This window comes from Dendrobates tinctorius, unplaced genomic scaffold (assembly GCF_039654945.1).
Source record: "Dendrobates tinctorius isolate UK_male_01 unplaced genomic scaffold, ASM3965494v1 ptg000332l, whole genome shotgun sequence".
NCBI lineage: Eukaryota > Metazoa > Chordata > Amphibia > Anura > Dendrobatidae > Dendrobates > Dendrobates tinctorius.
This window is the reverse complement of record NW_027361998.1, coordinates 1,448,256-1,465,269: the sequence shown is the minus strand read 5'-3', so window position 1 is coordinate 1,465,269 and position 17,014 is coordinate 1,448,256. Positions and strand designations below refer to the sequence as shown.

Genomic DNA, 17,014 nt, shown 5'->3' with positions numbered 1-17,014 from the left:
TGCACCAGCAGAATAGTGAGTGCAGCTCTGGGGTATAATACAGGATGTAACTCAGGATCAGTAATGTAATGTATGTACACAGTGACTGCACCAGCAGAATATTGAGTGCAGCTCTGGGGTATAATACAGGATGTAACTCAGGATCAGTAATGTATGTACACAGTGACTGCACCAGCAGAATAGTGAGTGCAGCTCTAGGGTATAATACAGGATGTAACTCAGGATCAGTAATGTATGTACACAGTGATTACACCAGCAGAATAGTGAGTGCAGCTCTGGAGTATAATACAAGATGTAACTCAGGATCAGTAATGTAATGTATGTACACAGTGACTGCACCAGCAGAATAGTGAGTGCAGCTCTGGAGTATAATACAGAATGTAACTCAGGATCAGTAATGTATGTACATAGTGACTGCACCAGCAGAATAGTGAGTGCAGCTCTGGGGTATAATACAGGATGTAACTCAGGATCATTAATGTAATGTATGTACATAGTGACTGCACCAGCAGAATAGTGAGTGCAGCTCTGGAGTATAATACAGGATGTAACTCAGGATCAGTAATGTAATGTATGTACACAGTGACTGCACCAGCAGAATAGTGAGTGCAGCTCTGGAGTATAATACAAGATGTAACTCAGGATCAGTAATGTAATGTATGTACACAGTGACTGCACCAGCAGAATAGTGAGTGCAGCTCTGGAGTATAATACAGGATGTAACTCAGGATCATTAATGTAATGTATGTACATAGTGACTGCACCAGCAGAATAGTGAGTGCAGCTCTGGAGTATAATACTGGATGTAACTCAGGATCAGTAATGTATGTACACAGTGACTGCACCAGCAGAATAGTGAGTGCAGCTCTGCGGTATAATACAGGATGTAACTCAGGATCAGTAATGTAATGTATGTACACAGTGACTGCACCAGCAGAATAGTGAGTGCAGCTCTGGAGTATAATACAGGATGTAACTCAGGATCAGTAATGTAATGTATGTACACAGTGACTGCACCAGCAGAATATTGAGTGCAGCTCTGGAGTATAATACAGGAGGTAACTCAGGATCAGTAATGTAATGTATGTACACAGTGACTGCACCAGCAGAATAGTGAGTGCACCTCTGAAGTATAATACAGGATGTAACTCAGGATCAGTAATGTAAGGTATGTACACAGTGACTGCACCAGCAGAATAGTGAGTGCAGCTCTGGAGTATAATACAGGATGTAACTCAGGATCAGTAATGTAATGTATGTACACAGTGACTGCACCAGCAGAATATTGAGTGCAGCTCTGGAGTATAATACAGGAGGTAACTCAGGATCAGTAATGTAATGTATGTACACAGTGACTGCACCAGCAGAATAGTGAGTGCACCTCTGAAGTATAATACAGGATGTAACTCAGGATCAGTAATGTAAGGTATGTACACAGTGACTGCACCAGCAGAATACTGAGTGCAGCACTCGAGTATAATACAGGATGTAACTCAGGATCAGTAATGTAAGGTATGTACACAGTGACTGCACCAGCAGAATAGTGAGTGCAGCTCTGGAGTATAATACAGGATGTAACTCGGGATCAGTAATGTAATATATGTACACAGTGACTGCACTGGCAGAATAGTGAGTGCAGCTCTGGGGTATAATACAGGATGTAACTCAGGATCAGTAATGTAATGTATGTACACAGTGACTGCACCAGCAGAATAGTGAGTGCAGCTCTGGGGTATAATACAGGAGGTAAGTCAGGATCAGTAATGTAATGTATGTACACAGTGACTGCACCAGCAGAATAGTGAGTGCAGCTCTGGAGTATAATACAGGATGTAACTCAGGATCAGTAATGTATGTACACAGTGACTGCACCAGCAGAATAGTGAGTGCAGCTCTGGGGTATAATACAGGATGTAACTCAGGATCAGTAATGTAATGTATGTACACAGTGACTGCACCAGCAGAATAGTGAGTGCAGCTCTGGGGTATAATACAGGATGTAACTCAGGATCAGTAATGTAATGTATGTACACAGTGACTGCTCCAGCAGAATAGTGAGTGCAGCTCTGGGGTATAATACAGGATGTAACTCAGGATCAGTAATGTAATGTATGTACACAGTGACTGCTCCAGCAGAATAGTGAGTGCAGCTCTGGGGTATAATACAGGATGTAACTCAGGATCAGTAATGTAATGTATGTACACAGTGACTGCACCAGCAGAATAGTGAGTGCAGCTCTGGAGTATAATACAGGATATAACTTAGGATCAGTAATGTAATGTATGTACACAGTGACTGCACCAGCAGAATAGTGAGTGCAGCTCTGGGGTATAATACAGGATGTAACTCAGGATCAGTAATGTAATGTATGTACACAGTGACTGCACCAGCAGAATAGTGAGTGCGGCTCTGGGGCATAATACAGGATGGGATCAGTGATGGACGTCTCCTTTAAGATTACACAGTAGATTTTTCCAGAGTCCTATGGAAACACAGAGATATCACAGTGCTTCTGCCATGAGTGGTAGCAGTTTCTTACCTCTAGGAGGAGAGGACCAAGAGACTCCTTCTCTATGACTCCTCCGCTGCTGGACGAGATATCAGACTTCTGAACATCGTCGTCGACACCAGGCACTTTCTCTGTAGGAAAAGAGTAAATCAGTATCAGATGAGGACATGTGATTGTGGTGCCAGTACACCCCCGTCCACGGCTATGGCCACATACACTATACACCTATATATATATATATATATACACGGTATATACCTATTTGCTGTGCAGTCATTACCTACATGTGACCGGACAGGACACAGCTCTGATCCTTGGGGCTGGCAATCTAAATATTGTGATAGAGCCCCAGGATCCCAGTCACAAATGTAAAGGGTTAACTCTCCCAATGCTGTACTCAGAAGTTCGGGGTCACAGGTGACCAGACACCAAGTACCAGTGATCTAAAAATGACTGATTCCATCCTTCAGCTGTCCTAACAGTTTGTTACAATGTATCTGTGCAGCAGAAATGTATCAAGGTGACGTCCTAGAAGAAAGCTCCTATTCACTGACAGTAAGCGGAGATCTTAGAATGGATGATTAGATGTTTACAAATAATTTAAATGATAGAAACACACAGTAATCTGTGCAATCCTGCAGCGACACATCCCCAGGTTACACATCAGGGCTGTGGGAAAGCTGGGTGACTGCTCGTCTATGAGCTCGGCGCTCGCTTACATCTGATGGGAATTCATTTTCCCAGTTTCAGGCACTGCAGATTAGACAGTCGGTAAAAGATCCCTCCTCTCGGATGAGACAGAAGTGTCGGCGGCGCCCACATACACAGCCACTTACAGTAATGGACTTAAATACTAAATTTCATTAGATGCCAATCTGGAAGTTTCTATCTTTTAAAAGCTCTCGCTGCAATACCCGGGAGACCCCCGCGGAACACATTACTGAGCAGGACTGGGGGGGCGCAAAGAGATCCGCCGCCGCAAGGATAGGAACAGAAACTCTGCGATCAGGAATTAAAGGAGAACGGACCCAAATATCCAAGAGTGACAGATAGATTTTGGCCCCCTCCTCCATACAGATCTTCTCCAGATCTTTAAGGTTTCGGGGGGCTGTCGCTGGGCAACATTAAGTTTCAGCTTCCTCCAAAGATTTTCTATTGGGTTCAGGTCTGGAGACTGGCTAGGTGACTCCAGGACCTTGAAATGCAGAGCCACTCCTTAGTTGTCCTGGCTGTGTGTTTCTGGTCATTGTCATGCTGGAAGACCCAGCTTCAACGCTCTTTCTTAGGGAAGGAGGTTGTTGGCCACAATCTCACGATACATGACCCCATCAATCCTCCTTTCAACATGGTGCAGTCATCTTGTCCCCTTTGCAGAAAAGCATGCCCCAAAGTATGATATTTCCCCCACCATGCTTCACAGTAGGGATAGTGTTCTTGGGGTGGTACTCATCCTTCTTCTTCCTCCAAACACGGCGAGTGGAGTTGATACCAAATAATTCTATTTTGGTCTCATCTCACCACTTGACCTTCTCCCATGCCTCCTCTGGATCACACAGATGGCCAATGGCAAACTTCTAATGGGCCTGGACATGTGCTGGCGTGAGCAGGGGGACCTTATGTTCCCTGCAGGATTGTAATCCATGACGGCGTAGTGTGTTACTAACTGTAATGTTTGAGACTGTGCTCCCAGCTCTCTTTAGGCCGTAGATCAGGTCCTCACGTGTAGTTCTGGACTGATTCCTGACCTCTCTCAGGATCATCCTTACCCCACGTGGCGAGATCTTGCATGGAGTCCCAGAATGAGAAAATTAACAGTCATCTTGTGTTTCTACCATTTTCTAATAATTGTGCCAACAGTTGTTGCCTTCTCACCAAGCTGCTCGCCTATTGTTCTGTAGCCCATCCCAGCCTTGTGCAGGTCTACAATTTTGTCCCTGGTGTCCTTAGACAGCTCTTTGGTCTTGGCCATGGTGGAGAGGTTGGAGTGTGATTGAGTGTGTGGACAGGAGTCTTTTATACAGGTAACGAGTGCAGAGTAGGAGGCTTCTTACATAAAAACTAACAGGTCTGTGACAGCAGAATTCTTGCCGGTTGGTCGGTGATCAAATACTTATTTCATGCAATAAAATGCAAATTAATTATGTAAAAATCATAAAATGTGATGTTCCCTTTTTTTATCTTTACATTCTGTCACAGGTGAAGTGTACCTATGATAAAAATCACAGACCTCTCCATTCTTTGTAGGCGGGAAAACGTGCCAAATCGGCAGCGTGTCAAATACTTATTTTCCGCCCTGTAGATAATGAGAGATCGGTAATGATACCGGGTTTGTGGGGAAGAGGGTTGGGGGCACTCAGGGTGGGGTACGGATATTCTATATTATACGGTGGAGTCTGAGATATATCAGTCTTGACTTGTCTTTGTGCCCTTGGGGGTCTCATGTTATCGGGGGGCTTTTCTCTGGTCACTTCTGTGTTTTCGCTGGGCATTTGATTTTGGGATATTACACTTTATTCCGCTTTTTCTCCGCCCCGACTACAATGGACAATGATAAGTCGCAGCCTCCTCTGCGCAGTTCACTTCATCCATATTTTTCCAATGCGGCGAGATGGGTGAAGCCCAATCTCAGCTCTGCTACATCGTGGTAATGAATGGGCTGGGGGAAGCCAGGCAGCCAGACGGGAGCTGGCACACGGGCAATGATGAGGGTAGCCATCCTGATCCGTGTATCTCATGGATTCTGCCGCCACGTGAAGCAGCTGGTGAGAATGTCGTCAGAGGAGGAGGCCTGGGACGTGCCAGAGCATTACATAACCCGGCAGCGTGCGGCGAGCTGGGTGCCAAGACCCTGCGGAGGGCGGGAGTGTTGTGACAGATCAGGGTGGTCTGGAGGAAGACGAGCCGTGATTGTAGGGAAGAGGAAGGAATGGCGGAAGCTCAGGAAATCCTGCTGCGTCTGGCTATTTCGGGACAGTGTTGAAGGGGACGGGCAGCGCCAAGAGGCCCATAGACAACACAAACGGCGGGCACCATGCCGGCCCAAAGCCTGGACTCAGAGGAGAGGGGGCTCCACCGCAAACACCACTGTGGGCAAAGGGGGCGAGTGCCCATCATTCCACCGAAATGTCTGATCAAACACCCAGTGCCCCCAAACACATTGCACCCCTGAGGTCTAGGATCTAGAGGCCACCCGTCCGCAATCCTGTGCCCGCTCTCTGTGGGCGGAGGACACATTCGGCCGTTTCCGGTACGAGCTGAGTGCCCGTCCGCTCTATGGACTCAGAGACTGGTGCCCTGTGGGACATGGGAAACTTATGCTTCATAAAGAGGTTCTGCAGCAGCTGGGGAGTTTATTAGAAATCAAATACGGACTCACAAGTCACCTGTTACTTGTAATACGGCTATAATGGACAGAAGGATGAATGGTACACAGAGGTGAGAGACAGATAGACAGATAATAGATAGATAGATAATAAATAGGAGCTGCCTCACTGGTCGTTCCCGCGCTCTCTGCAGCCAATCACAGCTCTCGCTCACACGCTGTATACACTGTGAGCAGCAGCCGGAGGGGATACAGAGAAGAGACGGTTCATCCGAGGATAATGCGGTGTCCCCGGTGGGGGAAGGGGGTCCGGGCAGGAGCGGTGGTACCTCGGCCGCCGCTCTCATCCTATTTGCATCATTTACAAACATCTGGCGTCTGATTCCGCAGATGGGCACTATAGATATTCCCATATTCCAGCATGGACGACCCCAGATCATCAGATAGATGGATCAGTGTCCGGATTAGCAAGATAATGAAATATATAAATTATTGGATGACGGGGTAAAGAAGTTTAGTGTAAAGGGTAAACTTCCATTTGTGTGGAAATACTACTTTTATTTCAGTAAAAGTGACTAACTAATAGGACTACACCCGGGGCGGGCGAGGATGGAATCCTGGGGTCTATTTAGGACTTGCTATAGTAAAATTTTCTTCTGTGCAATTCTAATAATCCGGCATCATTCTAGTATAACAGATATCACTGGGCGTAGTATAGGAAGATCATAGATAGATGATAGATAATATATAGATGGTGTCATGACTCTGTTGTCGGGTGTCCTGGGACGTGGGGCTCCTTCCCTGTCCCTAACGCTAGGGGTGACCTAGGTCGCCCTGTTCCCTGGATTACTTCCGATGGTGAAGAGGCCGGGGCCACATACCTTGCTTTAGCTCTTGAATCCTCCCTTTGTCTGTAACCGCCCCCACCCAGTGAAGAGGGGAGTAGTAGTGCACCATAATACACCAACCAGACGAACATGGTAATACGAACAAGGGTAACTGAAAATACCAAACATACAAATGTACATAAATATAACAAAAAAATGCACTGGGTGAGTGGAGGATGGGGTTAAACCAAAGTAGGAGAAGAAAGGGAATTATCACACACTCAAACCTAGCAACAGTCACAGTCACAATAGCCACCACCAACAACCAATAAGCCATCTCTGACAATGAGTGCTAGCCAGATTATATAGGAGATGGGAGTGGCTGACAGTGCACAGCTGAGAGCCTTAATGCAGGAAAGCTTCCAGGGGCTCTCAACAGAGCAGATTAACCCCTGTACTGTTTAATATGAAGGTGAATTGCTTCTAATCAGTGCAGGAGTAGGAGGAATCAGATGCTGCGGTCATCTTGCTCCTCTCTATCGCGGTAAACCTGTGACAGATATATAGCTAATAGATAGAATTATTAATAGTACATCCTCAGACCTTTCATTTTCCAATTTCATTGACGATTAGACCATGAGATACAGAACCTTCCATTCTGCGTGGATAATAGATAATACAGCTAAGCCCCTTCCTTCTGACGTTTCCCCGCTTGTCTATGTCGCCCTAGGACACTGCCTTATTGCCCAACCATTCACCACAGAGGCAGAATATTACATTTTCCTCTGACCTTTATGATCTCGTCAATCTAGTAATCTGGAATAATCTGGAGGATTTTGAGTTACTGGAGTTTTCTCAAAATTTTTGAATCTTCCCTTGTACATCCTGCGCCGCTCGTCCCTCCTGTGCCGATCGTCTATCCTGGGCCACTCTTCATCCTGGGTCACTCATCGTGCACAGCTCGTCCATCCTTTACCCCTCGTCCATCCTGCACCGCTTGTCGATCTTGGGCCGCTCGTCTATCCTGCACGGCTCGTCCATCCTTTGCCGCTCGTCCATCCTGCACCGCTTGTCCATCTTGGGCCGCTCGTCCATCCTGCACGGCTAGTCCATCCTGCACCGCTTGTCCATCTTGGGCTGCTCGTCTATCCTGCACGGCTCGTCCATCCTTTACCGCTCGTCCATCCTTTACCGCTCTTACATCCTGCACGGCTCGACCATCCTGCACGGCTCGTCCATCCTGCACGGCTCGACCATCCTGCACGGCTCGACCATCCTGCACGGCTCGTCCATCCTGCACGGCTCGACCATCCTGCACGGCTCGACCATCCTCCACGGCTCGACCATCCTGCACGGCTCGTCCATCTTGGGCCGCTCGTCTATCCTGGGCCGCTCTTCCATCCTTTACCACTCGTCCATCCTTTGCCGCTCGTCCATCCTTTGCCGCTCGTCCATTCTTTACCGCTCGTCCATCCTTTACCGCTCTTCCATCCTGCACCGCTTGTCCATCTTGGGCCGCTCATCTATCCTGCACGGCTCGTCTATCCTTTACCGCTTGTCTATCCTTTACCGCTCGTCCATCCTTTACTGCTCTTCCATCCTGCACGGCTCGTCCATCTTGCGCCGCTCGTCCATCCTGCGCCGCTCGTCTGTCTCTGCCCGGTTTAAAGGCGCCATCCCCGTGTGCAGATCGGCTAATCACCACTGATAGCGGCCGCTGGCGTGAAACAACTGTTTAACCTTAATGAGCTTTTACATTTCCAGAAAAGAAAACACAAAGCGGAGGGAGCGCGTCCCCGCAGAGAGCAAGCGTGCAGCAATTAGCAATTAGCGCACCTAGGGAGCCCCGCACCAGAGGAGGCTGGTAATGCAATAGCCCAGGTTGGGTTACATCATGCCGAGCGAGCAGGGAGGCTAATTAAAGGGGGTGGCACAAAGTAGGGCACAGATGCTGGGTCTGGAGCTCAATAAATCACTGATTCTTTTCTCTCGGAGCCGCGCGGACGACTCGCCTTTCATGCAGCATTAATTAAACAGTCCAAAAAGCAAATGCTAACCTGGCACCGTGCCAACCAGGGGAGGGGGGCACACAATGGCATCAATACCAGCCTACTGTACAAAAGTATTACGCCGTACATGGGACACCGCAGCCATGGCGCAGTCTTACGGTTTGCCTATGGGGGGAGCTGTGGGGCGCGACCTGCTTTCATTGAGGAGATTCAGTCTTGCAGGCAATGCTTCATGGGAAAATATGCAAATGAGCTCTCCTAAAAAGGGAGCAAAATGGTTTCTGCATTTCTGCAGGGCAAGCTACTGACTTTTTTTAAATTATTTTTACTTCCGGAGGGGCGCTCCTTTGAAGCTTGACGGATAAGAGGCAATTCGGGACAGAAATGGTTTTAATTGATTTGAGCTTTTTATTTGCAAAAACAGCGCCACCCATGCCTGCAGGACGTACATGGTATTGCTGTTTAGCTCTGCATTCAAATCATTGGAGCATAGCTGCAATACCAGATATGGCCAGGGACAGGTGTGGCGCTGTTTGCCCCCTTTTTTTTTATATTTATTTTAATCCCTTTAAATGATCTATTCGGAAGAGTACAGATCAGTCGCTGCCCAGGTTTACAACAGAGCCTCAATTGTGGGTGTAAAGGAGATAGAGACGAGTTCATGCATATTACTTCCAACACACAGGTCACAATTCTGCAGACTGGAAACAGTCAGCATGCATGCCGCCGCCACGAGATAGTTCTACATTTTCCAGAATGCAGACACTGAAGCAGCAGGGGCTGCTGAACGATTTCAGCTCTGAAGCTGCAGATCAGGCTGCTCTGGATCATTAGCGCAGATCTCTGGGGCGGCCGCCTGCCGTCGGTTCAGCTTTCTCGCCGATGTTACACGGTTCTCTGCTTTCAGTTTAGAGTTACAGATTTGCATGCAGGTGCTTTTGGCATTTGGTCCAGTCGAGGGGACACAACAACCACCCAACAAATATCAGCTCTGATCACCTGCTCGCCATGACACGGGCAGCTGAGATCTAGGGTGCTGTATGCACCTTCTCGTCTTCCCGTCAAAGCCTGGACGTAAATATTGGCCACAATTACATTTTGTGGTGAAAGCAATAAAAGGACCACCTCCCTCCCTCCATATCAGTTATGCAATAGGGTGAAGACTTTTACAACTCTTTTCATTGCTTCTACCGTTTTGTGTCTACAGCTCCCATGCAAACCTATGTCTCTCCATGTTCTCATACCAGGGGTTAGAAAACCTTGGATCTTTTCACCCAGACACAAAACAAAAGATGATGCACAAAGCTGCAACGCCACATACAACCAGTGGGCATGGGTGGCGCTGTTTTTGAGACAATGCTGATTATACTTCACGCTTCAGAAAGCCAGGATGCTGGTTTATCAGAAGTTCCAAATTACGGGACCAGAACTATATGGAAACTTCCAGCTTATCTTCTAAAGGTCAGTTTACAGCAGATTAGCAGGATTTCTAAACCATCGGGGGGGAGATTAATACTGAAAGGTCAGACCTGCGCCCCACGATACAACATTACTCTGTAATCATAATCACACGACCTAATTTGTACTATGTATCCTCAGGCCACTTAATGGGGCACGCCACCATCAGTGCAAAAGTCTTCTAGTGGTCACAGATTCTTATAGACAGAGATAATACATTCCTTTTCCCGTAGATCTGATGACAATTATTTTGCTTTTCCCATGACTCACAATCCAGAAATGTCAGTGGCTGGATGAAAGATGCAAGAGTCTGTCTGGATCCCAGAAACTCACTCAGCTTTTATGCACACACTGATTACAAGCAAACAGGTCACAGGTGAGGATGTTACCTTTAGTAGCCATTCACACCCATTTATGTCAACTTCTGTGCAGGTTATCAGTCCAAAATCACCAGGGTATGTGAACTTTTGATCAGGGTCGTTTGGATGTTTTAGGTTGTCATTATGATTTAAAGAGAGAAAACACAATAGTTTGACAAGAAATGGCTTCACCCAACCACTAACCATGAGTGGAGAAAAAGTTTTGGTGTTATCATTCATATTCTTTAAAAAAAGGCCAAGAAAGCAAAAATTCTGCCGGGGTATGTAAACTTTTGAGCACAACTGTAAAATGGATGTCTATGTTCACGACCTGTAAAGAGAACCAATATGTTCCGAGGGTCTACAGAGCACTTAGATCCAAAAAGGGTAAGTCAGCAACTAAAAGGTAGAAAGCAATGTGAGAAACATTGGAAGCCCTTGACCTCCAATTTTCTTGTAAGGAAAATTCCAGCCCCACTTACTAATTTTTACAGTGCTGCGGAGGAACTATGAGGGATGCTGGTTATGACCAATATTTGCTGCTTGGGGTGGAACTATGAGGGATGCTGGCAGTGACCAATAATATTTGCTACTCGAGATGGAACTATGAGGGATGCTGGCAATGACCAATATTTGCTGCTTGGGGTGGAACTATGAGGGATGCTGGTAATGACCAATATTTGCTGCTTGGGGTGGAACTATGAGGGATGCTGGTAATGACCAATATTTGCTGCTTGGGGTGGAACTATGAGGGATGCTGGTAATGACCAATATTTGCTGCTTGGGGTGGAACTATGAGGGATGCTGGCAATGACCAATATTTGCTGCTTGGGGTGGAACTATGAGGGATGCTGGCAGTGAGCACTCAAAATTTGCTGCTCAGGGGAGGAACAATGAGGGGTGACAGCCAAAGCCAATTATATTTGCTGGTCAGGGGGCAGGACTATACAGGATGCCGACATGCCCTCTGATATCTTATGCTCAGGGGTGGTACTATAGTGGGTGCTTACGCCGCCCACTAATATTTGCTGCACAGGGGAGAAACTCGAGGGGTTACACTGGATTCAGAAACATTGAGATTCAGAACCAAAAACATTTCTATGTATTGAATAAATGAATATATGGGGGGGGGCACGTTACCGTTTATACTGCGACCCAGGGGGTGCGTGTTAGGACTCTGACGGGCGCTTGCTATATCCAAGCTCCTGTCATCTGCTCCCAGAATAAGAATACATAGGAGCGCAGGTGTCACATATGTAACCCAATAGACGGCGTGGAAAATCACATTGCGTTTTTAAGAGAAGATATACTGTATAATTTACGGCTCTGAGCTGGCGGCCTGCCCCAGGATCCTGTAACACGGGAAAGGCAGCGAGCCACCATCCCAAATTCCTATCCACCCTGAGCCCCTTATAGTCCTGCTGGTAAAGAATCCACAAGACTGATATTCCAGAGGACCTTCCCATCATGACCCACCCGTGGTCCTAACACCATACCAGATTATTAACCGGAACAGGTAAATGAGAGGACAATGGAGGCTGGAAACGTGAGAGGTGGCGCTCTACTAATGAATGGTGTCAGGAACCACAAAGAAAGTGCTCAGGAGCTGTCTCTGCCCTTCCCCTACTGAGATTTTGGATCCACCAAGACTAGAAGTTTATGGTCTCGAATGTCAGACCTTACAGGACAAAGTGTCATAATGTGTCTGTAACAAGAGCTGCAAGCTGCTTTGAAAGTAGATTTGAGCCCCTCTCCCACCTGGGGGCCCTTGTGTGGCTGCCCAGGGACCTTACCATGTAATGCCAGTGATATTCACCAAGACTGGTTAGCCAAGATTCTCTGATGGTTCTCATAGACGCCAAACATCTCCAGAGCCTAAGATTTTCAGCTGGAACGAAGGATGATTCTCTGATAATTATTGGGAAGGGGACCTAAAGATACTCATACACTGGACCACTAATATTTGCTGCTCAGGGGAGGAACTATAGAAGGATGCTGGCACCGTCCACTAATATTTGCTGCTCAGGGGAGGAACTATAGAAGGATGCTGGCACCGCCCACTAATATTTACTGCTCAGGGGAGGAACTATAGAAGGATGCTGGCACCGCCCACTAATATTTACTGCTCAGGGGAGGAACTATAGAAGGATGCTGGCACCGCCCACTAATATTTACTGCTCAGGGGAGGACCTATAGAAGGATGCTGGCACCGCCCACTAATATTTGCTGCTCAAGGGAGGAACTATAGAAGGATGCTGGCACCGCCCACTAATATTTGCTGCTCAGGGGAGGAACTATAGATGGATGCTGGCACCGCCCACTAATATTTGCTGCTCAAGGGAGGAACTATAGAAGGATGCTGGCACTGCCCACTAATATTTGCTGCTCAGGGGAGGAACTATAGATGGATGCTGGTACCGCCCACTAATATTTGTTGCTCAAGGGAGGAACTATAGAAGGATGCTGGCACCGCCCACTAATATTTGCTGCTCAGGGGAGGAACTATAGATGGATGCTGGCACCGCCCACTAATATTTGCTGCTCAGGGGAGGAAATGTAGAAGGATCCTGCCACCATCTACTAATATTTGCTGTTCAGGGGAGGAATTACAGAAGGATGCTGGAACTGTTCATTAATATTTGCTGCTCATGGGAGGAACTATAAGGAATGCTAGCACTACCCACTAATATTTACTGTTCAGGGGTCGGAACTATAGCGTTCCACCCATTAATATTTTCTGTTTATGGGACAAACTATAGGGAATGACAGCACTCCCAACTAACATTACATGCTAATGGAAGGAACAATAGGGGATGCTGATACTGTTCATTAGTGGTTACAGCTCAGGGTATATTGGCACTGCCACCTAATATTCACTGCCATCCTCACCATCAGGGAAAACAGTTTTGATAGGTCAGATGTTCCTCACAGGATATATTGTGAGATAAGTGGCACCACAGGTATCCAGAAAAGCTAATATCCCCTTTACCTACCTGTAGCCGGATCTCTGCTAAAAAAAAAAAAAAATCAATATTTCCTGTTCTAATATAAAACTATAATCATTGCATAATGATTAGCTTTATGCTATTTCTTGACGTATAATTTAGTGCTTTTTATATAGTTTATGAATTATCCTGTGCCTGTTATTCAGCTGTTGTGCCTTGATAAACAGCACCCCACACAGAACAATGGTCCCACAAAGCCCTCCGCACAGCATGATGGACCCCAGAACTCCCCACACAGTATGATGCCCACACAAAGCCCTCCGCACAGCATGATGGACCCCAGAATTCCCCACAAGTCTGATGCCCCCACAGAGCCCTCTGCACAGTATGATGGACCCCAGAACTCCCCATACAGTATGATGGCCCCACAAAGTCCTCCGCATAGTAAGATGGACCCCAGAACTCACCATACTGTATGATGGCTTCAGAAAGCCCTCCGCACAGCATGATGGACCCCAGAACTCCCCACACAGTATGATGCCCACACAAGCCCTCTACACAGTATGATGGACCCCAGAACTCCCCACAAGTCTGATGCCCCCAGAGCCCTCTGCACAGCATGATGGACCCCAGAACTCCCCACACAGTATGATGCCCACACAAAGCCCTCTACACAGTATGATGGACCCCAGAACTCCCCACACAGTATGATGCCCACACAAAGCCCTCTACACAGTATGATGGACCCCAGAACTCCCCATACAGTATGATGGCCCCAGAAAGCCCTCTGCACAGCATGATGGACCCCAGAACTCCCCACAAGTCTGATGCCCCCACAGAGCCCTCTGCACAGTATGATGAACTCCAGAACTCCCCACACAGTATGATGGCCCCACAAAGTCCTCCGCATAGTAAGATGGACCCCAGAACTCCCCATACTGTATGATGGCTCCAGAAAGCCCTCCGCACAGCATGATGGACCCCAGAACTCCCCACACAGTATGATGGCCCCAGAAAGCCCTTCACACAGCATGATGGACCCCAGAACTCCCCCACAAGTCTGTTGCCCCACAAAGCCCTCCACCCAGTATGATGCCCCCACAAAGCCCTCCGCACAGCACGATGGACCTCAGAACTCCCCCACAAGTCTGTTGCCCCCACAAAGCCCTCCGCACAGTATGATGGACCCCAGAACTCCCCATAAAGTATGATGCCCCCACAAAGCCCTCCGCACAGTATGATGGACCCCAGAACTCCCCACAAGTCTGTTGCCCCCCAGAACTCCCCACACAGTATGATGCCCCCACAAAGCCTTCAACACAGTATGATGGACCCCAGAACTCCCCATACAGTATGATGCCCCCACAAAGCCCTCTGCACAGTATGATGGACCCCAGAACTCCTCACAGTATGATGGCCCCACAACGCCATCCGCACAGTATGATGGACCCCAGAACTCCCCACAATATGATGCGCCGACAAAGCTCTCTGCATAGTATGATGGACACCAGAACTCCCCATACAGTATGATGCCCCCACAAAGCCCTCCGCACAGTATGATGAACCCCAGAAATTCCCACAGTATGATGCCCCCACAAAGCCCACCACACAGTATGATGGACCCCAGAACTCCCCATACAGTATGATGCCCCCACAAAGCCCTCTGCACAGTATGATGGACCCCAGAACTCCCCATACAGTATGATGCCCCCACAAAGCCCTCCGCACAGTATGGTGGACCCCAGAGCTCCCCACACCGTATGATGCCCCCACAAAGCCCTATACACAGTATGATGGACCCCAGAACTCCCCATACAGTCTGATGCCCCCACAAAGCCCTCCGCACAGTATGGTGGACCCCAGAGCTCCCCATACAGTATGATGCCCCCACAAAGCCCTCTGCACAGTATGATGGACCCCAGAACTCCCCATACAGTCTGATGCCCCCACAAAGCCCTCCGCACAGTATGGTGGACCCCAGAGCTCCCCACACCGTATGATGCCCCCACAAAGCCCTCTACACAGTATGATGGACCCCAGAACCCCACATACCGTATGATGCCCCCACAAAGCCCTCTGCACAGTATGATGGACCCCAGAACTCCCCACAGTATGATTCCCCAACAAAGCCCTCCGCACAGTATGATGGACCCCGGAACTCCCCACAGTATCATTCCCCCACAAAGCCCTCCGCACAGTATGATGGACCCCAGAACTCCCCACAGTATTATGGCCCCACAAAGCCCTCCGCACAGCATGATGGATCCCAGAACTCCCCACAGTATGATTCCCCCACAAAGCCCTCCACACAGTATGATGGACCCCAGAACTCCCCACAGTATCATTCCCCCACAAAGCCCTCCACACAGTATGATAGACCCCGGAACTCCTGAGGCTCCATGCAACAGGCATGATCTAGTGACATCATCTTACTACCTACATCCAGCCACAGAGTCAGGCCGAATAGTGGAAGAGCGAGCTGACGGCTCTTTCTTCCACCATTATATCACCTGTATTGGCTTCCCCAGGATGCAGATACTGATTAAATGGGCTGGGCGTGGGTGACCGCCGCGTGGCGCAGCCGCACTTTGCCCGCATCTAGTCTAGTTCATTGCCTGCAGGCTGAAGAGCATACACATTTACTGAAACACTGTAACAAACCATCAGCACAACCATATCTATGTGGGCGATGTTCTAGCTGATCAGATACGATTGTAAGAAGCCCTCCACCTGCACAGGTGACAAGAAACTTTCCTTTTACCGACAGCAATCGGAGATCTTGAAAATGAAAGGGAACTGAAATACCCATGTACTGTATGTTGTGGAACTTTAAAAGCAGCGTTAAGGGGAAACACAAAGCATGTGCTCATGATAGACGTCGCCATCCTCCCGAGGGCGCTCTAACTGCCCTTGTGCTATAATTACACATGGATTGGACGTGTCAGTTGCTTTCTGACCATTCTATCGGCATATTTAGCGGAGCGCGCCGCGTGGAGCTCGCCGAAATCTGTCCTCTATGGATTCCATTGACCGGCTCTCATTTCAGGGACATTTGACATCCCAGGGAGAAGGTCAAGTATATTATTAAAGACTTGTGATAGTTGCGGGCCCTGTTGGGAGATTTCGCATTGGGGCCCATGGGCTTCGCGTAATACCACGGAATGGAAACGAGTCACTCCGTGCAGATCTAGTGCTGCCGAGAAGGGGATGCAACTGTATCAGTGCGGACAATGCTCTGTGAGCCTGCGCCCCGATTCTGCTAGCTTGCAACAGTGTATCAGTCCGGGCTCCAGACTAACAGATACATAAAAAAAAAAATATATCGGACTTACATACCAAGGTAGCCGAATGAAGAGATCCAGAAATAACATTAGACAAGATTATATAGAAAACAATACTTATTACCAGAATAGAAGATCAAACAGTGAAGGTTGCAGCCACATGAACAATCTGAGTGTCCCTCCTCACCCCGACGCGCGTTTCGCATTCAGCTTCTTCCGGGAGCGTCACAGAGCATGGTCTACACTGCATACAATCGTATCCACTGAAGGAAGGGCAGAATTACTGAATCTGGCATGTTTGCT

The 17,014-nt window shown here is 48.0% G+C and overlaps 1 protein-coding gene across 7 annotated transcripts in view; it reads right to left on the bottom strand.

Annotated features, from left to right (window-relative positions):
* The window catches only part of NCOA1 (nuclear receptor coactivator 1), a 581,329-nt gene that overhangs the window by 108,976 nt on the left and 455,339 nt on the right, over nucleotides 1-17,014 (bottom strand). For all 7 annotated transcript variants that reach the window (XM_073561908.1, XM_073561912.1, XM_073561913.1 and 4 more), the window contains one exon: nucleotides 2,541-2,641. In XM_073561908.1, coding sequence (XP_073418009.1) covers nucleotides 2,541-2,641 — 101 coding nt within the window. The remainder of the gene's footprint in view (nucleotides 1-2,540; nucleotides 2,642-17,014) is intronic.